Raw genomic sequence first — 26,857 nt, 5'->3', positions numbered from 1 at the left:
TGCAACAGAGCCATACAGCCCGAAAAACTCACATCGACCAGAGATATTAATTGAAAAGCTATTGCAAAAGGTGCTGCTGCAGGATGTCCTTCCTGCAAAAACAAACCAGCCTGGACACAGCATATTATTTGAGAACACAGAAATGCTGGACCACACCAACAACCACCATGTCAGACTACACAGAGAAGCCATTGAAATCCACAAGAAGCATGTGGACAATTTCAACAGAAAGGAGGAAACCATGAAAATGAACAAAATCTGGCTACCAGTATTTAAAAACTCTAAAATTACAACAGCAAAACAGCAGAGAGGAAATAACCAGGCACATCTTAACACCTCTCAACAGAATATTTTCCCAGGCTCAGCCAGGCCTTCAAATGCTAATGAAGGTGGCCAGTTGAAACATTCACACCTAGCTCCAGGAGATAAGAGCTCCTTGCCCCAACCCAGCCATTCCACAGATATATCAACCCATTGTCCTAATTCCAACAGACCTCACTACCTCTGAGGATGCTTGCCATAGATGCAGGCGAAACGTCAGGAGAAATGCCTCTAGAACAGTGTTTCTCAACCTGGGGGTCGGGACCCCTGAGGGGGTCGTGAGGGGGTGTCAGAGGGGTCGCCAAAGACCATAAAAAAACACAGTATTTTCTAATGGTCATGGGGATTCCGTGTGGGAAGTTTGAGCCAATTCTGTCATTGGTGGAGTTCGGAATGTTCTTTGATTGTAATGAACTATAAATCCCAGCAACTACAACTCCCAAATATCAAGATCTATTTTCCCCAGACTCCACCAGTGTTCACATTTGGGCATATTGAGTATTCATGCCAAGTTTGGTCCAGATCCACCATTGCATGAGTCCACAGTGCTCTCTGGATATAGGTGAACTACAACTCCCAAACTCAAGCTCAGTGCCCATCAAACCCTTCCAGTGTTTTCCATTGGTCATGAGAGCCAAGTTTGGTTCAAATCCATCACTGGTGGAGTTCAGAATGCTCTTTGATTATGAGTGAATTATAAATCCCAGCAGCTACAACTCCCAAATTACAAAATCAATCCTCCCCCAACCCCACTAGCATTCACATTTGGGTGTATTTGGTATTTGTGCCCAGTTTGGTCCAGTGAATGAAAATGCATCCTGCATATCAGATATTTACATTATGATTTATAACAGTAGTAAAATGACTGTTATGAAGTAGCAACTAAAACAATATTATGGTTGGGGGTCACCACAACATGAGGGACTGTATGAAGGGGTCACGGCATTAGGAAGGTTGAGAACCACTGCTCTAGAACATGGCCCTATAGCCCGAAAAAATCCCACAAGAACCTAGTGATTCCAGCCATGAAAGCCTTCGACAATACAAAGCTTTTACAGCTTAATACATTTTTCTCCATGTTTTTGCGCTAGAAGCAATTAGGAAATGACGTTTATAACTCAGGAATAAAAACGTGTTACATAGTGCTGTTAATACTATGCTCAGCATCCACTAGACTATAAGATTGCACTGGGCCCATAACCTTCCATGAAAGCGGAGGGCCTACTGCAGGCATGGGCAAACTTCATCCCTCCGAGTGTTTTGGACTCCAACTCCCACCATTCCTAACAGCCTACTGCCCATGCTTGACTTAACCTCTAAAACAGGCTTCCCTAACCTGCCAGCCTCCAGATAGATGCATGGACTACAAGTGACATTATCCCACCAGCCACGTTTGCTGGGGATTATCGAAGTGCTCAAGACGCAACCATCTGCAGCAGGCTGCAAAGCTGGGGGAGGCGGCTCTGCAACGTAACATGAGACGTGCGCCTATCTATGCGGCTGAGCAAAGAAACCACCCTTTGTGTGGCCATCGCCCTGCTTTACTTTAATACAGCATTTTAAAAAACAAATGGAGATACACATATCTTCCCTTCGAATGGGATTTACCATATATACTTGAGTATAAGCCGACCCAAATGTATGCTGAGGCACCTAATTTTACCACAAAAAACTGGGAAAACATATTGACTCAAGTAGAAGCTGAGGGTGGGAAATGCATCAGCTACTGGTCAATTTCAAAATAAAAATAGATACCAGTAAAATTACATTAATTGAGGCATCAGAAGGTTAAATGTTTCAGAATATATAAATTAAAGATAGGACTGTCCAACTCTGATTAAACCATTATTCGAACCTCTTTCAATGTAAATGTGCTTACATATCCTCCCAATAATAATAAGAAGTGTAAAATAATAAATGTGATAACAACAATAATAATAGTAATAGAGTAAAATAATGGAAATGTAATAATAACAGTAATAATACAGTAAAATAATAAATGTAACAATAACAATAATAGAGTAAAATAATAAATTTAATAATAAAACAGTAAAATAATAAATGTAATGATAACAATAATAGAGTAAAATAATAAATGGAATCATAATAAGTAGAATAAAACAACAAATCTAAGAATAGCGTAAAATAATAAATGCAATAATAACAATAAGAGTGAAATAATAAATGTAACAATGACAATAATAAAGTAAAATAATAAATTAAATAATAATAAAGTGAAATAATAAATATATTAACAATAATAATGTAAAACAATAAATGGAATCATAATAATAAATAGAATAAAATAATAAATGTAATATTAATAAAGTAAAATAATAAATGTAATAAAAATAATAGAGTAAATAATGTAAATATAATACGGTAATAAAGAGATTAAAATATTAAATGGAATCATAGTAATAAATAGAGTAAAATAATAAATGTAATAAAAGTAATATAGTAAAATAATGTAAATGTAATATAACAATTAATAGAGTAAAATAATGAATGTAATAATAATAACAGAGTGAATTGATAAATAACTTTGACTTGAGTATAAGCTGAGGGGGGCTTTTTCAGCCTAAAAAAGGGTCTGTAAAACCCAGCTTATGCTCAAGTATATACAGTATTTCAGACACCCATCAAACCCAAATGGTGTTTCCTAAGCTGAGTATCTGTGTCTTAGAGAGAACAGTGTATGCTTTGTGTACAAAAAAATGCCAGCTTCACTCCTTGGCTTCTCTTATTATTATTAATTTGTTAAGAGGGCATTTAAGCAACAGACACATGCTCCAGACTAAGACTTTGGGCCCAGATCCAATTGAATACCTGGGAAGCGAAGATCCCTTCTCGTGTGGTGGCACGGGGTTGCTCCTTTCCAGAAGTATAGGATTATACTTCATTAGCAGTCTAATGTCTAGATGGGGGGAAGTCATGGTCCTGTTCTATCCTGCACTGGCCAGACTTTCCCACTTGGCATAATAACCCTGTTACTAGCTCTGGGCAAAGCGATTCAAGGATGTATTGTCGATTCAAGGATACTGAAAATCAAGATACGAGTGAAAGGTTTGGAAGCCAAGCCCTACAAGGAGCAGCTTAAAGTGAGGATGTTTAACTTGGAGAAAAAGAAAGCTGAAAGAAGGGGGCACAGCTGCCATGTGTAAATATTGGATGTCCCACTGAGGAGAAGGGGGCTGCTCTGGAGACTGGGACACAATGGAGCCATGGATCCAAATGGCAGGAAAAGAGGCTCCATCTCAACATTGGAAAGAATGTCGTGAAGTTAAGAGCTGTTTTGCTGTCTCTGAGTCCAAGGGAGTCTCCATTAGAAGCTGGATGGCCATTTGTCACGAGGGCTTGGACTGTGTGTTATTGCATGGCAGAAGAGGGCTGGGCTGGATGCCCTTTGGGTACCCCTTCCAACTCTATGATTCCAAGTAATGCCTCTGAGTCCAAGGGAGTCTCCAGCAGAGGCTGGATGGCTATCTGTCAGGAGGGATTGGACTGTGTGTTATTGCATGGCAGAAGAGAGCTGGGCTGGATGCCCTTTGGGTACCCCTTCCAACTCTATGATTCCAAGTAATGCTTTGCAGAGCAGATGTGCAACTGCTTGTGCTGAGTGGTCACATAACATGGCGCAATAAAAAACATCCTTGCAGTATCTCAGAAATAGCGTAACTGCTGTGGCAATAGCCTTTGCATTACTATTTTAAATTAGTTTTTAATTAGTTTTTCTTTTAATCATTACATGTAGCCTGCCCATTGTCACTGTGATTGTGTTTATTGTAATTTTATATCGTTATGCATTCACATGTTTTATGTAATTATGATGTTGTTGTTTATTGTCTGCGTTTCGGTTTTATCCTGCTGTAATTTGTCGTTTGGGTTTGGCCTCATGTAAGCCACCCCGAGTCCCCATTGGGGAGATGGTGGTGGGGTATAAATAAAGATTATTATTATTATTATTATTATTATTATTATTACTATTATTATTACATCAGAGTGGCTCTGTGCGTTAGTGACACAGATAGATAAGCATCCTGGAGAAGTGCTGCTGGGAACAGAGCAATGGGTCCTTTGCAAAAGGGTTGGGTGCCTGACGAGGCAATCGCTTCGTGTGTCCAATGCCCAGACATAAATAGGGAAGCCAGGCCAGGGGGAAGGGCACCTGTTTCTGCTCAGACAATGAGGGCTTGTCTTCCAGGGCTCACAGATTTTTATTTTTTTTTTGCAAGGCCAGAAACTCACACAAAACAACCTGTTTGGGGCTGGTTTTTTCAGATGGAAATGCCGGCTCTGGTGAGAACAAGGCTGTTTTGTGCTGCCACCTACTGCCCCAGAATCCTATCCCTTTCTGGAGGAAGCAGAGCGGGGCTGGGCGCTTTATTCTGTCGCAGAGGCTCAGAGAGGGTGGGCACGGCTCCAAAGGGAGGTCAAGGGAAAGGACTCTCTACGGCAGAGCTGGCAACCGAGTCTGAGGAATGCCCAAGGTCTTCAACACACACACACCCCAAAGCACTTAGCTTCAAGGAATGTTATCTGCTTCCCCAGCTTGAGTTTCTCGGCTCCCTGACTTGTAAATTCGCCTCTTGGAAGGAACATCAATGGGGTGAGGCTTCTGAGGAGCCTGTGACTTCATGCTTTGGCCAGTAAAGCAGCCTCTTCGATCTACTGACTTGCTGGCAAAATACACGCTTCTCCCCAAGTGCGGCTTTGCACCCTGGCAGATATCACACACACACACACACATTCACATACACACAGAGGCATTCCCCGACTTACAAATGACTCCTAGTGAAGAACGGGGCTGAGACAACAAGAAGTAAGAAAAATCTTCCCCTAAGAAGGGAAATTCACTCCTGAAAGAGTTATTCTCCTGCTTTAGCACCAATCCTTGTTTCCACAACAATCCACATTTTGCAAAATCCCATTCTCACAGGGACAGGAAGTGAGGTGAAACCTTTGGAAGAAGGGCACAGACAGCAAAACAAACCCACAGGAGTGTTAACCCTTCCCTATGATATCCAAAACTAACATATACATATATTTGGCTGGAGTAAGGTACCTGTTCCAACTTACATACAAATTCAACTTAATAATATTATTATTGGAAAAAACCTACAGAATCCACCTTGTTTGTAACTTGTGGACTGCCTTCTCTCTATATATATATAAACCGAGGCTCCTAATTTTACCACAAAAAACTGCAAAAATGTAGTGACTCAAGCATAAGCCGAGGGTGAGAAATTTAGCTTGTACTGGTAATCATCAGTAGGTTAAATGTTTTTGAGTATTTACATACAACTGTAATTTAAGATAAGACTGCCCAACTCTGATTAAACCATTATTCTAACCTCCTTCAATGTAAATGTGCTTACCTATTACCAATAATGATAGAGTAAAATAATAAAAGCAATAACATGTAATAAAAATAATGATAGAATAAATAATGGAAATTTAATAATATTGGTAATAATAAAGTAATAAATGTAATAATAACAATAATAGAATAAAATAATAAGTGTAATAATAATAATAAGTAGAGTAAAATAATAAATGTAATAAAATAATAATAGAGGAAAATAATGTAAATGTAATAATAATAATAATAGAGTAAAATAATAAATGTAATAGAAATAATCCTAATAACAGAGTAAAATAATAAATAACCTTGACTCGAGTATAAGCCAAAGAGAACATTTTCAGCCTAAAAAAGGGGCTGAAAAACTAGGCTTATACACGAGTATATACAGTATATGTGTGTATGTGTGTGTGTGAGTATGTACTGTATATGTATATCGATCAATTTGTTAATCACTTCTGTTAGAAAGAATATGTGTGAACTAGATGGATGAATATTTCCAGTGACCAACTAAATGAACATTTCAAATTTATGTCTGTAAACTGCAATATATATATATATATAGAGAGAGAGAGAGAGAGAGAGAGAGAGAGTCACTGAAGACTCATATAATGCAGTTTGAATTGAAGTGAACTGCATTATATGAGTCTATACTGACCATATAATGCAGTTCCAAACTGCATGGTATGGCAGTCCTATAAAAATGCTTTTGTGCGGAGTGTGAGCACATTAATTTTAAGACTTAATTTTAAACTTGTGTCCTGTGTTTTAATCTTTGCCTGGCATATTTAATATATATTTTGTAGATATGTGTTTTAATATGTATCTTTTAATATGTGTGCTTATAGAATTTTTGCAATGTTTGTCTGCTTTGACTGTGCTGCGACCTGCCTTGAGCTACAAGGAGGTGGGTAAGAAATAAAAGTGTTATTATTTGAAAGACAACAAGATGAGTCCACAGAAGACACTCTGCTGGCTGTTGTATTGGATCACACATCTGAGACTTCCCAAGTGTCTAGGACTGTGTGATGTATCGGCAAATAATGTGTGCAGATCCCAGTAAGGTGGCCTTCTGCAGCCGGCAGATGGTAATCTTGTCAGTGCTGATTATGTTTAAGTGCAGGCCAAGGTCTTTAGCACTGCACCAAATGTGCCGATCACCACTGGGACCACCTTGACTGGTTTGTGCCAGAGTCTTTGCAAAAAGCATTTTTCATAACCCAGCTTACATATGCAGTATTGATAAACACAAAAGACTATATCTTGTTCACCCTTCTAATAATAATAATAATAATAATTATTATTATTATTATTGTTAAAATAAAGTATTATTATTATTATTATTGACACAAAAGCACATTATGTCACAGCAAATGAGATCTCTATGCTGGATTTCGTATCACAAAATCACAAGTCGAACACTTCCCAAGCGTCTAGGACTGTGTGATGTATTTTCAAATGATGCGCGCAGATCCAAGTCAGGTGGCCTTTTGCAGTTGACAGATTGTGATTATGTCGATGTTCATTGTTTCAAAATGCTGGCTGAGATCTTTTGGCATGGCACGCAGTGCGCCAATGACCACCTGGACTGGTTTATGCCAGAGCATTATTATTATTATTATTATTATTACTACTACTAATATTCGAAGGTTGAAAAAGATTTAGTGTTCTGTGTTTATCAATGCTGCATATGTAAGTTGGTTTATGAAAAATGCTTGTGTGTTTGTTGGAAATTCTCAGATACAGAATGATTCCATAATTTGTAATCCTCCCCAGAAGGTTATGAGAACTTCTTGATTGTTTTCAAAAGGATGAATCTCCACAGAATGTTCTTGGTGCTGGGCCTCCTCCCATCTCTAACCCTAGGGAAGGAGCAAAAAGAGCCAGCTGACTGTTGCCAAGCGACGGCATCCCTTACCTCTCCGTCAGTGACAGCAGAGTAGTTGACCTGTGCGACTGTGACTGTGGTGGGCAACTCCGAAGCGTCGGCCAAAGTGGCCACCGTTGCTCCTGTGCCAACCTGCAATGTATCACCAAAAAACAGGATTCAGTGTAACGCTGATAAGCACAACCTCCAAAACCCCTTAATCTCCACTGACCCCCTGCTCCTTAACCTGGGAGCGCAAATGGTGTGCATCCTGGGATTAAAGACACAATGACAAACTAGCCATTCTTTTCCTTCACAATCATTTGCAGTCCCACAATCATTTGTAAAAGAACAAACAAAATATAGAATCATAGAATCCTAGAGTTGGAAGAGACCTCGTGGGCCATCCAGTCCAACCCCATTCTGCCAAGAAGCAGGAATATTGCATTCAAATCACCCCTGACAGATGGCCATCCAACCTCTGTTTAAAAGCTTCCAATGAAGGAGCCTCTACCACACTCCGGGGCAGAGAGTTCCACTGCTGAACGGCTCTCACAGTCAGGAAGTTCTTCCTCATGTTCAGATGGAATCTCCTCTCTTGTAGTTTGAAGCCATTGTTCCTTGTCCTAATCTCCATGGAAGCAGTAAACAAGCTTGCTCCCTCCTCCCTGTGACTTCCTCTCATATATTTATACATGGCTATCATGTCTCCTCTCAGCCTTCTCTTCTTCAGGCGAAACATGCCTAGCTCTTTAAGCCGTTCCTCATAGGGCTTGTTCTCCAGACCCTTGATCATTTTAGTCGCCCTCCTCTGGACACATTCCAGCTTGTCAGTATCTCTCTTCAGTTGTGGTGCCCAGAATTGGACACAATATTCCAGGTGTGGTCTAACAAAGGCAGAATAGAGCATGGAGAGCATGACTTCCCTGGATCTAGACACTAGACACCTATTGATGCAGGCCAAAATCTCATTGACAAGAAGGTAAAGGTGTACATAATATATGTACTGCCTTTACAGTGCTGTTCAGAAGTATTCCACCCTCTTTGGCTCTTTCACATTTTTCCATGTTTACAGTTGGAAGTGAAATGGACTGAATTGGTATCATCCCCACTTAATGTACGCAAGATACTCAACACTGTGGAGATGCCATTTAAATTTATTGTGGCACAGTGTGCAAATGACAGCACCCATTTTTTGTTAAACTAAATATATTTTCCAGTTTGGCCATGTTGTGCATATAGCAAGTGGCAACAATGCAGTTCAAGTGCATTTCAATTCCAGGTTGCAAAACAAAAACATGCAGAAAGGCTGTTAGGATTCTGGGAGTTGGAAGGCCAAAACATCTGGGGACTCACAGGCTGAGAACCACTAGTCTGGGAGGGGTCTGCACCTTAAGTCCTGCTTTCAGAGAAAGCTGGCATACAAATGAAACAAATCTATGTAAATAAAAGTCAAAGTATGCCTGTCCGCCTGCCTGATTGTATCACAAAGGGTGTTGTAAAGTGAAGTGGCCATTTTCGAAATCCCTGGATTGGCTGTTGCTAGGTGAAGTGGCTCTGGAAAAGAACAGCTAGCAGGCTGTTAGGAATTGTGGGAGTTGAAGTCCAAAACACCTGGAGGGCCGAAGTTTGCCCATGCCTGGCTCTGGACCAAAACAAGCTGCTCTTCTCTGCCCAATAGAGATTACAGGAGTCATGAAGTAACCGCCCTGGGTCCCTCACCTGGATGAGAGAGACGGTGCCATCTGGGTTGCTGAAGGTCTGGACCACGGTCTGCGAAGGCACCAGATGCGCGATGCTGTGGGTCGCTGCCGTGGGCTGGGTCTGCTGGTCCTCAAAAGCATAGAGCAGGTCCTCGCGGCCGTGCTGCTTATAGCAGTTCTTCACGATCGTCCGCAAGGCCTGAGTCCAAGAGACCTGTTGGAAGGACAGAGGGGAGAGGAGAAAGGGGAGAAAAGGGGTTAGGAGGGATGCAGAGAGCTCAATCGGGTCAAAATTGACAAGAGAAGCAGCAGCAAAAAGCAACAGCAAGGCAAAATATTCAAACTTCGTCAAGGTTAGTGAAAAAGTCATAAATATACACTACTGTTGTCATTATTATTATTGTTGTTGTTATTATTATTGGAACCTAGGATAAAGATTGCCATCAGTCAGAGGCAACTTGAATGCTTGTTGTTGTTGTTGATGTTACTGGAACCTAGGATAGAGTTGCCACGATTCAGAGGCAACTTGAATTAACATTATTGTTGTTATTGGAACCTGTTGTTGTTATTATTGAAACCTAGGATAGGGTTGTCATGAGTCAGAGACAACTTGAATGCACAATATTATTTTTATTGTTGCTGTTGTTATTATTATTATTGGAACCTAGGATAGAGTTGCCATGAGTCAGAGGCAACTTGAATACACAATATTGTTGTTGTTGTTGTTGTTGGAACCTAGGATAGAGTTGCCATGATTCAGAGGCAACTTGAATACACAATATTATTGTTGTTGTTATCGTTGTTGTTGTTATTGGGACCTAGGAAAAAGTTGCCATGTGTCAGAGGCAACTTGAAAACACAATATTATTGTAGTTGTCATTGAAACCTAGGACAGAGTTGCCATGAGTCAGAGGCAACTTGAATACATCTTCTTCCTCCTCTTCTACTTCCTCCTCCTCCTCCGAACATAGGATAGAGTTGCCATGGGCCAGAGGCAACTTGGATGTACATAATGACAACAAACAACTGAGAACCACAGTGATACAATGGATTTGAGAAAAAGGCTGTCAGACCAAGATTCAAATCTATTTCTCAGAAAATTTCTTGTAAAAAAGTCCTAGGTTGTCATAAGTGCATTTAAAGGGACAAACCACAAAGCACAGAAAAGCTTCCAAATGCATCTATCAAAGCACATGGGTTGAGTGATGGACCCCTCAAAAAAACATGCAAATTTCATCTGTTGTCTTTCTGTTTAGCATTGCCTTTATAGGTCATTGGATGGTGAGCTATCTTAAAATTTCATTGAAATATAAAGCATTTTAGGATTTTGGGAGATAAAAGGATGTTCTGTTTGGAAAGATACTTCATACAGATTTTATTTGCCACTGCTTCAAAAACAGAGTATTTGAAACCAATGGGCAGATCCGGACCATCAATTTGTCATAACAACAACAAGAAATGTATCACCTGCTTCTTCCTGCAGCCTAGAGGATTTGGAAGTTTTTAGGCGCTCCATGCAGTCATGCCGGCCACATGACCTTGGAGGTGTCTACGGACAATGCTGGCTCTTCGGCTTAGAAATGGAGATGAGCACCACACCCCAGAGTCAGACATGACTGGACTTAATGTCAGGGGACTAACTTTACCTTTACCTAGGCAGTATCTTAGCACATTTTACAGAAAGTGAGCAAAGTGGAGCCAGGTTTTATTTTCTCTTTTACTATTTATTTAATCTTACAGCCCCAGAAGTAATCTTAACTTTTCTGGAATCTGAAAAAGCAGTTATGCACGGCACAGCTATTCTGTATGGATAAATTTACACTGTGCTTCACTATGCAGGATCTGGCCTTATGGCTTATCATTATTTATTTATTTGTTTGTCTGTTTGTAAAAGAGACAGAATGGGGGACGATGCCTGGCTCGACAATAGTATGTGTGAAAAAGATCTCGGCATCCTCATGGGGAGGAAGGTAAACATGAGCCAACAATGTGATGCAGCAGCTAAAAAAGGCAATGGGATTTTGGCATGCATCAAGAGGAATATAGAATCCAGATCCAGGGAAGTCATGCTAGCCGTGCTCCATTCTGCCTTGGTCAGACCACACTGTGTCCAGTTCTGGGCACTGCAATTGTCACTGTGATTGTGTTTACTGTAATTTTATATCGTTATGCAATCATATGTTTTATGTAATTATGATGTTGTTTATTGTTTTCGTTTTCAGTTTTATTTTGCTGTAATTTGTTGTTTGGGCTGTTCTGCGGTGGAACTCTCTGCCCAAGGATATGGTGGAGGCTCCTTCTTTAGAGGCTTTTGGGCAGAAGTTGGATGGTCATCTGTTAGGAGTGTTTTGAATGCGATTTCCCTGCTTTTTGGCAGAATGGGTTGGGCTGGATGGCCCATGGGGTCTTTTCCAACTCTAGGATTCTATTATTTATTTATTACACTAGTATCCCACCCTTCTCACCCTAAACGGGACTCAGGGCAGCCTCACAAAGGCAAAATTCAATGCTGTACATACATACACATATCGGTAAATAAACAACTGCATTAAAATCAACCCAATTAAAAACATAAACATTAAAACATCAGTTAAAATCACAAAATGGCTGAAGGAGACACTTATTGGTTCTTTGGAAGGTTGTGAACATAGCAGCTGATTAAAAAGTACCAAAATCCGCAAAGGGCAGGTTGTTAATGGCTGCGAAAGCAGGAAGACCAGGCCCGGTGCTCTTACCTGTTCCTTGCCATTTGTGCCACCCATTTAACCACGTCCCCCACCCTGTCCCATTGCGAGAGGTCTATAAACCCAGCCCCTGCCATTGCCATACCAAGGAGGAGCCCTTTGCAGGCGCAAGAGGGCACTCAACACACACCCTCTGCTTCTGCTCCTCGGTCCGGACGTCGCTGCGGACGTTGGCCCAGGGGATGTCTTCCGGCCACCAGACGGGCTTGCAGCTCTCCTTGCCCCAGCCGGGCTTCCCGCGGCCCGTGGAGTACTTCAGCATCTCGGGGATGAAGGCCCGCAGCTGCGCCTGCAAAAAAGGAATGCAACACTTGGAGACACAAGATCCATAACAGCAGAAAATAGTTCAATAAAAGGCCCTGAGCAACAGAAGACCATCAACACAAGGTCTGGAAGCTGAACAGACAAACACACGACAAAGAAGCCAATAAAATCAGAAATTGGTAGAAATCTGTGAGGACTTCTGCTTATGCCACCATTGCCACCAAACCTGAAGACTTCCTCCTGTTCTACTGCTATGAACTTCTAGCCCAGGGGTCCTCAAACTAAGGCCCAGGGGCCAGATACTGCCCTTCAAGGTCATTTACCCGGCTCTTGCTCAGGGTCAACCTAAGTCTGAAATGACTTGAAAGCACACAGCAACAACAATCCTATCTCATCTGCTAAAAGCAGGTCTACGCTTCCCAATGAAATACGAATAAATTTAGATTTGTTAAAATTGCTCTTCATTTTAATTTTTGTATTGTTTTAAAGTGTTTTTCGCACTACAAATAAGATATGTGCAGTGTGCATAGGAACTCATTCATGTTTTTTTCAAATATAAGCCGGCCCTCCAACAGTTTGAGGGACTGTGACCTGGCCCTCTGTCTAAAATGTTTGAGGACCCCTGTTCTAGCCACGCCCATGGTCCTTGTGGGGGATTTTAATACAGTTGGTCCTTCATTCCAAGTTGGAGTGCATTGAATGCAATTTTCCTACTTTTTGGCAGGGGGTTGGACTGGATGGCCAACGAGGTCTCTTTCACTTCTATGATTCTATGATTCACATTTGCATGTGTTTGTGTGTGTGTATGTGTTAGGAGCAACTTTAGAAACTGCAAGTCCCTTCTGTGTGAGAGAATTGGCCGTCTGTAAGGACGTTGCCCAGGGGATGCTCGGATGTTTTGATGTTTTACCATCCCCGTGGGAGGCTTCTCTCATGTCCCTGCATGGGGAGCTGGAGCTGTCAGAGGGAACTCATCCACACTCTCCCCGGATTCGAACCTCTGACTCGTCGGTCTTCAGTCCTGCCGGCACAAGGGTTTAACCCACTGCGCCTCCGGGGGCTCCTCATTTGCATGTGTGATGATTACACTTCGTAACAAAATTTGAAAAATGTTCTGTTCCTGGTTTCTGGAGTAGAACAACTACTTTCAAAGTATGCTGATGCTTTTATGTTAAGCCTCTTTGAGTCTCCTGCGGGAGAGATAAAGCAGGGTATGAATAAATATAATAATAATAACTGCCCAATTCAACCGGAAATATTATTATTGCTGTTATATGTATGCATACCGCCCTTTATCTCTCCCGCAGGAGACTCAAAGTGGCTCAAGAAAAAAGCATCAGCATATGTTGGAAGTAGTTGTTCTAGTCCAGAAACTTTGTTTTTGTGGCTAGTTTGAATTGGTTGAGACTCAATGAGATATTCATTGGAAAACTCGAGCAAAATGTGCAGCAGGATGATATCCCTCCCGTAAAGATAAAGTTTGTGCAGTTTAATAAACTTTTCCCATGTTTTTATGATCATTAAGAAGTGGCATTAATAACCCAGGAAGAAAAATCATGTTACATAATGTTAATTATTAATAAGCTTTCTTTGGAGACTTTTAAACAGAGGTTGGATGGCCATCTGTAAGGGGTGCTCTAAATGCGATTTTCCTGCTTCTTGGCAGGGGGTTGGACTGGATGGCCCATGAGGTCTCGTCAAACTCTATGATTCTATGTTCTCCCTAGCAATCCCAAGGTCCTCCAGGGTGATTCTATGGTCGAGATGACACTGACAAAGGAGTTGCCTTGGAAGACCTAAATATCCTTAGAGAAGTGGTTCTCAACTTGTGGGTCTCCAGGTGTTTTGGCCTACAACTCCCAAAAATCCCAGCCAGTTTTCCAGCTGCTAGAATTTCTGGGAGTTGGAGGTCAAAACATCTGGGGACCCACAGGTTGAGAACCACTGCCTTAGAGAGACTTTCTTTTAAGCCCTGACTGCACTGCCATGCAATCCAGTTCAATGCAGTTCAACTGCATTTTGAAACTGCATTATATGGCAGTGTAGATGGGGCCTCAGATTAATAGCACCTTGTGTGTGTGTGGTTTTCCCACTTTTGTAGGGGTTCTGTGCCCCAACTGACCCCAAAAATGGTCTATTGCAGTCTAATTGATACACCAGTCTTGATTGACTGAACTAATGTATTGCAACAACCCTTGTGTGCTGTTTTCAGAGGAACAAGTATGACTAAAAAATTAATTTACTAAACAGAAATTCACTGAATAGTTAAAATTACTTATTTTAAACCTCTAAAACCCAATGCTAACTCTAACTCACATCTTTTTTCTCATATATCCAAACTAATTTCTATTACTGACGCTCTCTCTGCTTCCCTGGCTGATATTCTGAACTGTGAAACTCCCACCAATCACTGTCCTTTTAAAATAATAATCTTTACTGAAATGTTTCCATAAAAACAATTAAAAGAGAAATGAGAAAGAAGAGAAGTAAAGAGAAAAATGTATAGAAATAGGGGGGAAGTAGGAAGCGAAATAGTGATAGCCTAAAATACCGATACAGAAGAGGGAAAGAAAAGAAGGAAGAAAGAAAACAAAAAAAGAAGTATATGCTTTGACTTCCAGGTATCTTCTGCGAGGTTCTCTCCTTTTCCTTCGGTTTCTATTTTTATTCGTGCTTCTGACGTCTTTTCTTCTTTTTCCTTCCTTTCCTCTTTCTCTCTTCTTATATCAATATTTCCTTCTTATTTCTTTTTAAGTATTCTGTAACTGGATCCCAGTTCATCTCTTTTCTTGCACTTTCTTTGTTTTTAGATATCAGGAATGTAAGTTTGCCCATGTTTCTTATGTCTTGAATTTTTATCATCCAATATACTTCTTCTGGTATCTCTTTTTCCATAATCTTGCATAGCACAGCCTTGCTGCGGCAAGTTAGTAGAAATAATAGTTTATCTTTGTTTTTGTCTATTTTTGTTCATATATCCCCAGTAGAAATGTTTCTGGTTTTAGTCATAATTTTATCTCTAAAATTTCTTGAATACTTTTCTGTATTTTTTTCCAATAGCTTTTTGCTTTGCTCCACGCCCACCACATGTGGAAATATGAGCCTTCTATTTCCCTACATTTCCAGCATTTTGTGTTTGTATTTTTGTAATACTTCCCAATTTTTGTGGTGTTACGTGCCATCTATATGCCATTTTTATCTGATTTTTTTTAGATCTATTGCACCAGTATATTTTAATTTTTTGTTCCATATTTCCTCCCATTCTTCTTTTCTTATATGTCTTCCTATATTTTCTTTCCATCTTTTCATGTATTGCTTTTCCTTTCCCCTATCTGTAGACCATTCTAATAAAATCTTATAAATTTTTGTTATTATCTTATTATCTGATTGTATTATTTTATCCCAAAATGTATTCTGTTCTGTAAATCTACAATCACTGTCCTAAACAGCAACTTTTTAAAAGTATTTGGTCCAATCACCTGCAAGATTCCCTGCTCTCATGCCATCCAAACAGATCAATACTTTATTAAGTACCTCATATCCATAACCAAATTGTACCTGAATTTATTTATGTAAACAGAAAAAGAAAAGTCAGTAGTTTGACAAAGTTTGCTTTAATTTCAATTTAATTGAGGCGCGCAGTCTTGGAGCTGGAGTGGTTTTTCCCAGTCCAGAGCTTCAGAACAATCCCATCGCCATAAAGAGGCCGGTTTTTCCTGGCTCCCTCTCTTTATCTATACAATGGATATCAGAGAAGGGATGGGCTGTTTCCTCAAGGGAGATTGCACTGTCTGTCTCAGGAATAAACGCAGCCGCAAAGCAAAGAGAACTCTAGCGTCACCTAGTGACAAGGCAGACAGAAGAATCACATCATTCAAAAAAGTAACTGGGGAAAACATGATTAGCAATGTAGGCTTTCTGTAGGCTTTCTGTGAGTTTTCCGGGCTGTCGGGTCATCTTCCAGAAGCATTCTCTCCTGAAGTTTCGCCTCAGAGGATGTGAGGTCTGTTGGAAATTAGGCAAGTGAGGTTTAGATAATTTGTGGAGCGTCCAGGGTGCACTTGCATGTGGAGAGGGGCACATTTCCTCAGCACTCAACACAAGAAACCGCCACATCCACTGGACATGTAAAAGCGAAGATCTGTTTACACAGCGTGCCAGAGGGAAAGCGCAGATTCAAATCACACTGCTCACAAAAATACATTCAAATAGGATTCTCTGCAATGAATGCATGTCATTTGCATGCTTTATCCTGGAAAAAGCGTTGTGTTTTGCCAGAACATAAAGGGAGTGTCATGTGAAAAAGAGGCAATGGCTCAGGAGACAAAGGGACTTTTGCTTGCCTGTTTCAAAGCTATCTACGACAATCTGTGCAATGCTTTCAAATACTAATTGCAATGAAGAGAAGCCCAATTTTCTTTCACTTTTTAGATTCTTGCCTTGAGATGTTTCACCAGAAGAAAATAATGCCTTTTGCATGATGCTGAGTGACACCAGGTGGGGCTGTCCTCCCCTGTCTAGCATGACATGTGTTTATTATTGTGGGTATATGGCAAGCGCAGGCCAGTTTTATCTACAGCTGATTGGTTGATGCGTTGCTATAGTAATGAAGCTACTGCAGTAGAAATGTACCCATTTCAGAAGAGCTGGGAGGAAAAAGGGGTGGAGCTAACTGTTAACAGAAGGGTGGACATTTTAAAAATATGAGCCAGTCTTTAGCCTGTTGAGCTGCTAAAGGGAAGATGTCTCTAGCTATATGAGAGCTGTAGGATGTTAAAGTCTTCAGCCTTGATATTTAAAGAGTTAAAGGAACTATTCTGAAATAGGAACTAGCTTGTGAGCTAAGGGAAAGGAATTCCCAGTAATATATTGTGCCTTCAGTGGAAGAACTGAAGTAAATAAAAGGATAATCTGTGCGTAAGTATAAGTCAATGGGACTGAGGAGAAAAGTGTTCTTTGAGAGATACATTTACAGTTAACCTATTGATAGGTGAAGAAACTACAAGATTAAAGTGACCCACTCAGGAGACTGAGAAAGAAATTACATTTTAAAGGAAAGGGTTACTAAACCAAGTTGGCATAAGATAAGCCATTCTGAAGGTTATATAGTAACAGTTCATAATAATAAAAGTCAATTGAAACAATACTTAGGAAGTACTGTGAAGAAAATACTGTGTAACCAATACGCTTTGTGTGCCTGAGAATCCATAAATAAATATTTCTTTGTTCAATTGTTACAATAAAGACTTGTGTCAAGTTACTGGAGTGAATATATTCTACAGAAAGACGGCTGAAGATCATATTGGAGCTGAATAGTGTCATATGTTGTTTATTCGTTCAGTCACTTCCGACTCCTTGTGACCTCCTGGACCAGCCCAGGCCAGAGCTCCCTGTTGGCCATCACCACCTCCAGCTCCTTCAAAGTCAATCCAGACACTTCAAGGATGCCATCCATCCACCTTGCCCTTGGTTGGCCCCTCTTCCTTTTTCCTTCCCTTTTCCCCAGAATCATTCTCTTCTCCAAGCTTTCCTGTCTTCTCATGATGTGGCCAAAATACTTCATCTTGGCCTCTACCATCCTTCCCTCCAATGAGCAGTCAGGCTTTATTTCTTGAAGAATGGACTGGTTGGATCTTCTGGCGGTCCAAGGCACTCTCGGCACTTTCCTCCAGCACCACAGTTCCAAAGCATCTATCTTCCTTCGCTCTGCCTTCCCTAGGGTCCAGCTCTCACATCCCTAGGTGACTACGGGCAATACCATTGCTTTGACTATGCAGATCTTGGTTGTGAGTATGATGTCTCTTCACTATTTTATCGAGATAGATCATTGTTCTCCTCTCAAGAAGTAAACGTCTTCTGATTTCCTGGCTGCAGTCTGCGACTGCAGTAATCTCTGCACCTAGAAATACAAACCCTGTCGCTGCCTCTATTTTTTCTCCCTCTATGTGCCAGTTATCAATCAGTCTTGTTGCTATAATCTTGGTTTTTTTTTAATGTTGAACTGCAACCCAGCTTTTGTGCTTTCTTCTTTCACCTTGATTAGAAGGCTCCTCAGCTCCTCCTTGCTTTTGGCCATCAAAGTGGTATCATCTGCATATCTAAGGTTGTTAATGTTTCTTCTAGCAATTTTCACCCCAGCCTTGCATTCCTCAAGCCATGCAGATTGCATGATGTGTTCTGCATACAAGTTGAATAGGTCAGGTTAAAGGATACAACCCTGACATATGCCTTTCCCAATCTGGAACCAGTCTGTTGTTCCATGGTCTTTTCTTACTGTTGTTATTTGGTCATTATACAGATTCCTCAGGAGAGAGACAAAGTAGCTTGGTATGCCCATACCACCAAGAGTTTGCCACAATTTATTTAAAAAGTACAAACAGCGTTTTAAAAGTCAAGCCTCTCAAACAAGCCTCTCTCAAACATATTATATACATTATGTATAAAAGTGCTCAGCCACAGCTACACCACTATCGTGTCCTTATGACAGTAAATAACCTTATGACAGTAAATAAGAATGGAGTTGAAGTCCAAAACACCTGGAAGGGCCAAGTTTGTCCATGACCGCATCAGAGACACCCTGAGGGCTCCTCTTTGCCTTTTACACACACACACACACACACACACACACACACACACACACACGCCTTCTGCAATTTCCGGTGGCTTACTTGGGTCATCTTGTCCACCGAGACCGGGATCCCATCGATGGTTAAAGGTGGCAGCTCCGAGTTAACCTCCTGTGGCGCAGGGGCATGTTCCAACAGCGCCGACTCCAGGTCTTCCAGGATCATGCTCTTGTACTTGCGCACCTGAGGGGAATCAGGCAGGCCCAGGTAAACAAGGTGAAAGGCAGCAGGAGACAAGAGGTGCTAAGGAACGGGCACAACCGAGCAAGCAAACAATGCCCCAGTGGACAGATACAAATACCCACCGGCCCCAAAGCCCTGGCATTCAAAGCGCCAATTCAAGGAAGGTGATGAAACGGAAGGCAATGCCAACAAAAAGGCTTTCTAGAGAAGTTTGGAGACAGAGGAGGGCTCCAGATTGATCAGGGATTGTTCTAAACCACACTGAGAACATCATGATTTGGAGTTTAGATCAGCTGTCAGAATTTAAAAACCATGCAAAGACCTCTCTCTTCTGGCAGGCCTATCCAGACAGGTTTAAGCATGAATTTGAAAGTTGTGTCCTGTGTTTAATCTCTGTTCAGTGTATTTCAATATCTATCTTTTACAGAAATACATTTTAATATTTGTATTTATAGAATTTTGTACAATGTTTTAATTATGCTGCAACCCGCCTTGAGGAGAGGCGGATAAGAAAATAATAATAATAATAATAGTAATAATCAATCTGCCTCCATCTTCTGCATCTATTCACTGATACAAGGGTTGAATGAAAAATAATGCCTCCACTTCCTCAACAGAGAAGCTGGTCCCACAGATATCCACAACTGTTATGCCAGTGTATGAGGGTTGAATGAAAAGTAATGCCTCCACCTTTGTAACTCCTCAACAGATGGCAGTACTGGTATGTGGCAGGTACTGGCTTGTTCAGTAGACTCTCCTCCACAGTTCCATTTTGGCGGGAAGCCTTAGCATTGAACGGCTGTGTTGTTAAAGTGCAAAGTATGGAACCCTGCGCAGATGGTCAGTCAATGTGACTTAAGCAACATGCAGTCATTGAATTCTTGACAGCAGAAGGTGTCACCCCAAAGGAGAGTCATCAGAGACTGTAAGCTGTTTATGGTGATTGTGTTGATGTGAGTACTGTATGTCATTTGGTGAGTAAGTTTGAAGATGTTGAGGTGACACCTTCTGCTGTCAAGAATTTAATGATTGCACGTTGCTTAAGTCACATTAACCGACTGTCTGCGCAGGGTTCCATCTTTCACACTTTAACAACACAACACATTTAATGCTAAGGCTTCCCACCAAAATGGAACTGGAGAGGAGAGTCTACTGAACAGCCAGTACCTGCCGCATACCACTACTGCCATTTGCTGAGGAGTTACAAAGGTGGAGGCATTACTTTTCATTCAACCCTCATACACTGGCATAACAGTTGTGGATATCTGTGGGACCAGCTCCTCTGTAGCCCTCAATTAAGCTTCAATTCTTTAAAAAAAAAACTAAATCATATAACTCACTGGAACCCCCGATGGCACAGCGGGTTAAACCGCTGAGCTGCTGAACTTGCTGACCAAAAGGTCAGACGTTCGAATCTGGGGAGCGGGATGAGCCCCCTGCTGTTAGCCACAGCTTCTGCCAACCTAGTAGTTTGATAAGATGCAAATGTGAGTAGATTCCTATGGAAAATGCTCTGGAAGTAAGGTAGCGGCACACCATGCAGTCATGCCGGCCACATCTATGGACAACGCCAGCTCTTCGGCTTAGAAATGGAGATAAGAAACAACCCACAGAGTTGGACGCAATTAGACTTAACGTCAAGGGGAAAACCTTTACCTTTACCATCTAACATTGCAAGGATCACTGATGATTATTTTTCTTACAATTTGTATGAAACGAATATATGGTAAGAAACAACTCCAGCTTTTAACATTCATTTCACACCCAGTTCCATGAAAAACCATTCAAAATGACCAACATTTTAAAACATTACATAAACAAGGGGATTGCACTGGGATTGTGCCACAGCCGGCTGGGTGTCAGCTGCATTAAGATCACTACTGACCAAAAGGTCATGAGTTCGAAGCCAGCCCGGGTCGGAGTGAGCTTCCGGCCAATTGTGTAGCTTGTTGTCAACCTCTGCAACTCGAAAGACAGTTGCATCTGTGAAGCAGGAAATTTAGGTACCACCTATGTGTGGGGAGGCTAATTTAACAAATTTACGAGGCCATAAAAAAAAATCTCCAGCAAAAAGCATGCGGGGAATGCGGAAAGTACTTCATCAGGTGTCGCAGATGGACGGTGAAGCGATAGCTCCCCTGGTGGCCAGAAAATTGGCATGTTAAATAGCCTCTGACTCTCTGTCTATATAGAATCATAGAATCAAAGAGTTGGAAGAGACTTCATGGGCCATCCAGTCCAACCCCATTCTGCCAAGAAGCAGGAATATTGCATTCAAATCACCCCTGACAGATGGCCATCCAGCCTCTGTTTAAAAGCTTCCAAAGAAGGAGCCACACTCCGGGGCAGAGAGTTCCACTGCTGAACGGCTCTCATATGTGTTGTGTGTCTATGGCATTGAATGTTTGCCATGTATGTGTACATTGTAATCCGCCCTGAGTGCCCTTTGGGGTGAGAAGGGCGGAATATAAATCCTGTAAATAAATAAATAAAAACATTTAGGACATTAATCTAAGACTAAAAAGAGCTTTGTAAAACTAGCATCCTTTGGAGATATCTATTTGATATCTGAAGTGTTTCTTCAGCAGCTAGTTAAAAGTAGGTGGGTCAAGCACAAAATCTAACTGCAGACGTTGTTTTGATCTCACTGGATAACACATCAAGACCGATATCTGTGATCAAGCCTGCGGATTTGTACATTATAGGCAGACAGATGTTTTAAATTAAAGGGCAGATGTCATTCTCTTACTGAACCTTACCCTTTTTTTGTTTAACAAAATCCTTGAGGAATGGAACAGTTTTCTACAAACATGGTAGCACCTTATGGACAACATTTTGAAGCATAGCTATGGTGGATGGTATGGCCAAACTCTTGTTGGTGGTGTGCTAACATAACTACGTATTTATTTATCGTGTCAGGAGCAAACCCAACAGTTGTATTGCATTTTTTAAACAAAACACAAAGCTTGCAAGCTTGGTAGTTGACTAGATGTCCTTTGACCAGTAGCTGGCCACTTGGAGTGCCTCTGGTGTTACTATAAGAAGGTCCTCCATTGTGCATGTGGCAGGGCTCAGGTTGCATCGCAGCAGGTGGTCAGTGGTTTGCTCTTCTCCACACTCGCATGTTGATAACTACATAGAAACCATGCAAATATAATTCCAGGTGTTTTGGACTTCAATTCCCACAATTCCCAACAGCCTCAGGCCCCTTCCTTTTCCCCCTCAGCCGCTTAAGCGGCTGAGGGGGAAAAGGAAGGGGCCCGAGGCTGTTGGGAATTGTGGGAGTTGAAGTCCAAAACACCAAAATGGGCCAGAGTTTGCCCATATCTGTGTTAGGTGCAAGCTTTGTCTTCATATGACAAAACGTGAGCTCTTCAGTTCAGCACGTTCAGTTGTCTGGTAATAATGCATCAATCCTTCCTGGAGGTAGGGAAGAGGATGCAGAGCCCTGTGGTTCTGATAACAGTCTCTGAATCCCACCTCTTCTCTGCCATGCCTTTTTGCAGTCATTCTCCGACAGCTTATCGTGATCCTTGTGCCACTTAAGGCACAGCCATGCCAAGTCCAGGCCAGGGAGGGATAAGGTTATATATACAGTGAGCTGGTCACAGAGGTCTTACCACATTCTCCAGAGGTGCTGCCCCAAAGACTTTAAAGACAGGGTTGGGTTTGGAAGGCGAGATGCACAGGACGATGGCCTGCTGTCCGACCCGAGTGGTGTATTCGTCCAGCGTGGCACGCAGCTTCCTGTGTCAAGAAGTGGGGACATAAACAAGCAGGAGAGGGTGAGCATCCCTGGGACAAAGTCTGTGTACACTGAAACATCAGAAAGCAAAGGCATCACTAGGTCAACCACCCAAATTTGGGAGTCTCTTCTGGGTAAGAGATGCTCTACTAGTAATAACAGTATTTTTGTAACAAAGTGGGGCCTCGTGCCTGTCTTTTTCTCACAGAGTTTTTTATACAAGTGCTACTCAAAATGGCATGCGAATATAATACAAAATATGACACAAATGCCGTAGAAATCTCTGACACACAGTTGGTGGTCTGACACATTGCACCACTTGAGAAGCAATCACTTGACTGTCAAATACAGGTAAGTGATTGCACCGGGACTGTGGCGCAGCTGGCTGGGAGTCAGCTGCATTAAGATCACTAAAGACCGAAAGGTCATGAGTTCGTAGCCAGCTCGCGTCGGAGTGAGCTTCCAACCAATTTTGTGTAGCTTGCTGTCGACCATTGCAGCCCGAAAGACAGTTGCATCTGTCAAGTAGGAAATTTAGGTACCGCTTATGCGGGGAAGCAAATTTAACTAATTTACGAGGCCATAAAAATCTCCAGAAAGCATGTAAAGAATGAGGAAGTACTTCATCAGTGTCACAGATGGTCGGTGAAAGGAGAGCTCCCCTGGTGGCCAAAATATCCTCAAGAAAAGCTGGAATGTTAAATTGCCTCTGTGTCTGTCTATATATGTTGCGTTTCTGTTTGCCATGTATATGTACATTGTAATCCACCCTGAGTCCCCTGCGGGGTGAGAAGGGCAGAATATAAATACTGTAAATAAATAAATAATAAAATAAATAAATACTAAAACGCTCCTCATGTCAACTGGGTCTTAGGAGTAGAATCAGGTTGCCTCATGTGAGGAAATAATATTTTGTATAACCTCTGCAGGTTATACAAAACAATACTTTTTTCAACAAATACAACCATCTCATTGTTTCTATAATATCCTCCCTTTGTGGAGAGGGAAGCAGGATATAAATAAATATTATTGTATTCGAAGAGTAAAGACTTGACTCCAGCATCCCAGGCCTCCAACCTGTGTTTGGGTGTTAACTTCACTATGAACATACAGTCAGCTCTCCATGTTTATGAGAATAACTTTCACGGATTTCATTATTCATGGCGTTGATTAATATGTTTTCTCTAAGTATCTCTAGTTCTTCTAGTATATATCTAAAGCCAACTTCCACCAGAAGCAGGCCATAAATGCTGTAGGATCTACTGATACAGTGGTTCCCAATCTTTTTTTGACCAGGGACCACTTTGACAGGGATCACTCTCCAACATTAGTATCAAAAGGGTTACGAATCAGTTTTTGGTCAGCTTTAGATTTAGTTTTAGTTCTTGCAGACCACTGGTTGTCCACGGACTACAGGTTGAGAACCACTGCCTTAAGATAATGCTTCTCTCGGGATCTATAGGTCCACTAGCACAATTCTATGGTAACATTGTCCAAAAAGTTGCACTGGAGGACCAAGAAATTCCCAGACAAATATTCTCTCATATTAAAGAGAATAGCATTGTTGTTGTTTTGTGGGGGGGGGGGGGGGGGTTGTTTTTTAAAAAACAATTTTCACAAGTGTCCTGTGCCCTAATCATTGTGAAAGTGGAGGAAAGCCTCTGTATGACTCTCTCAAATATCAATGGTTGATGTTTGATTACCTTAAGTAAAGCCTCTTCCTTACCATAACATCTGGAGAACTAATGCAGCTGCCTGGAAGCAGAAGGAATCTGCTGGTAGGCAGTACAGCTACATCCCTTCCTCCCATAAGAAAACATTCAAAGCTGATCTAGTGATCCATAGAAGTTAGAAGACACATACCATGAAACGACAATATATTGCTGTGGTACCAACTCAACTTTCAGGAGGAGGATTTTTAGAAGCTAGTAAACCCCCATTTTTTCAAGAGATTCCTCCTGGATATCTAATGTCTGCCAACAAAGCAATGAGATGACGAAGGAATAGACACCGGTCTGCAAATTCCACCTAGATGGCACAGAGTTAAACCCCTGTACTGGCAGGACTGTAGACCGAGAGGTCGCAGGTTCAAATCTGGGGAGAGTGCGGATGAACTCCTTCTGTCAGCTCCAGCTCCCCACGTGGGGATGACAAAATAATAATAATGATGATGATGATGATAATAATTTATTTATTTGTCGTGTCAGCGCAAAATAATAATAATAATAATAATAATAATAATAATATAAACTAACGGCGCTCCATGCAGTCATGCCAGCCACATGACCTTGGAGGTGTCTACGGACAACGCTGGCTCTTCGGCTTAGAAATGGAGATGAGCACCACACCCCAGAGTCAGACATGACTGGACTTAATGTCAGGGGACTTCCTTTACGTACCTAAACTTTATTAATACCCCACCACCATCTCCCCAATGGGGACTCGGGGCGGCTAGCATGAGGCCAAGCCCAAAAATAATACAACAAAATAATATACAAAACAATAGAAAATTAAACACAACAAAATACATAATGCAACAAAATAAAATAGACAATACAAAATAACATAATAAAGTCAATCACAGAGGGCAGGCCAAATGTGCAAGTTAAAGTGTTAAAAAATAGGAAGTGAGATAAGAAAAGTATATTTGTAAAGGAGGAGCCCGAGAAGGGTGAGCAGTGGGATTTGGGCTTCATTAGGGGTAGGGGAACGTGCATCGTGTAAACAAACTGTAGATGGAAGGTAACAAAAATGGGTTGGATGGTCACTCTCCAAAGGCACATGAGAGAATCCTCCCACAAGGATGGCAAAAACATCAAAACATGAGAGAAGCCTCCCACAAGGATGGTCAAAGCATCAAAACATCCTGGCATCTCCAGGGCAACGCCCTTGCAGACAGCCAATTCTCTCACACCAGAAGCGACTTGCCATTTCTCAAGTCGCTCCTGACACACACACAGAAAAAGAAACCTAAAGGCAACAAGGTACACAGGTAAGATTGTACCCCATTTTTCCTGCCAGCTCCTCACGCCTCCAAGTTCACAGATGGGAAAGAGAAGAGGGGAGCGGTGGGCAGTGATCAATATTATAGTCCTGACAGCATGCCTTACTTAAGAGAGAAAGGCTGGAGTAGGCTGGAAGCAAAGAAAGAGAGCAATCGCTCCAAATATTCCCTTAAACACAAAGCTTACAGGGCAAGAGAAACCTCCAGCAGTCCTAATCAAAGGGGTACCTAATGAATGGTGACGGGTGGAAATAAAGCAGTCTTTGATCAACTCCACCAAAGCTGACTTATATCGTCTGTCTATCTCGAGAAAGGCCCCAATCTCTGAAGGAACAGACAATCCCCCAGGTGTCTTCCCAATGCGGAACCCAGGTAAAGAGAGAGCCAGTGAGCAGAGCGGCTAAACTGAAGCACAAAACGAGTAGATTACTTGGACCACCCTTCCCAGAATCCCCCAATCACTAGCATTGCTGGATAGAGGGTTCCGGAACTTTCTACTCCCCAAAAAGTCTCTTCCCCAAAGTTTCAGCTGAAGCGAGGAGCTCTTAGTGCAAAGCTTGCTCCTGTCATGAATGCTCTCGTGGTTTCTCAGTGCCAGACTTCTCTCATGTTGTTTTTCCCTCTGTAAAATGGGCATAATGTATTTAGTCTAATACCAGACATGAGTAAACTTCGGCCCTCTATATGTTTTGGATTTCAACTCCCAGAATTCCTAACAGCCGATAGAATGTTAGGAATTGTGGGAGTTGAAGTCCAAAACATTTGGAGGTGGACCAAATTTTTCCATGCCTGGTCTAATCCCTTGCAAAATGATTCCAGAGAGAAATGAGATAATATTCTTCAATTTGATATCAAAATTAGCAAGAACGACTAATACGTCAATCTCTTTTAATCTCTCCCTAAACAGTTTCGGCCCATCTTACCTATCCGAACGTATCTCTCCTTATAGGCCATCTAGGACTCTAAGATCTTCTAGGGAGGCCCTGCTCTTGGTCTCGCCTCCTTCGCAAATATGTTTGGCGGGGACCAGAGACAGGG

General features: G+C 41.6%; 1 protein-coding gene across 5 annotated transcripts in view; it reads right to left on the bottom strand.

The window, feature by feature from the left end:
* NRF1 (nuclear respiratory factor 1) overlaps positions 1 to 26,857 on the bottom strand; it is a 92,173-nt gene that overhangs the window by 42,365 nt on the left and 22,951 nt on the right. For 3 of the 5 annotated variants that reach the window (XM_067469364.1, XM_067469366.1, XM_067469365.1), the window contains exons 4-8: positions 22,691 to 22,817; positions 18,930 to 19,070; positions 12,083 to 12,286; positions 9,273 to 9,467; positions 7,602 to 7,703 (exon numbers count right to left, since the gene is read on the bottom strand). In XM_067469364.1, coding sequence (XP_067325465.1) covers positions 7,602 to 7,703; positions 9,273 to 9,467; positions 12,083 to 12,286; positions 18,930 to 19,070; positions 22,691 to 22,817 — 769 coding nt within the window. The remainder of the gene's footprint in view (positions 1 to 7,601; positions 7,704 to 9,272; positions 9,468 to 12,082; positions 12,287 to 18,929; positions 19,071 to 22,690; positions 22,818 to 26,857) is intronic. The other 2 variants (XM_067469367.1, XM_067469368.1) reach the window with 1 other exon arrangement.

This window comes from Anolis sagrei, chromosome 5, assembly GCF_037176765.1.
Source record: "Anolis sagrei isolate rAnoSag1 chromosome 5, rAnoSag1.mat, whole genome shotgun sequence".
NCBI classification, from domain to species: domain Eukaryota; kingdom Metazoa; phylum Chordata; class Lepidosauria; order Squamata; family Dactyloidae; genus Anolis; species Anolis sagrei.
This window is presented reverse-complemented; position numbering and strand designations above follow the sequence as displayed.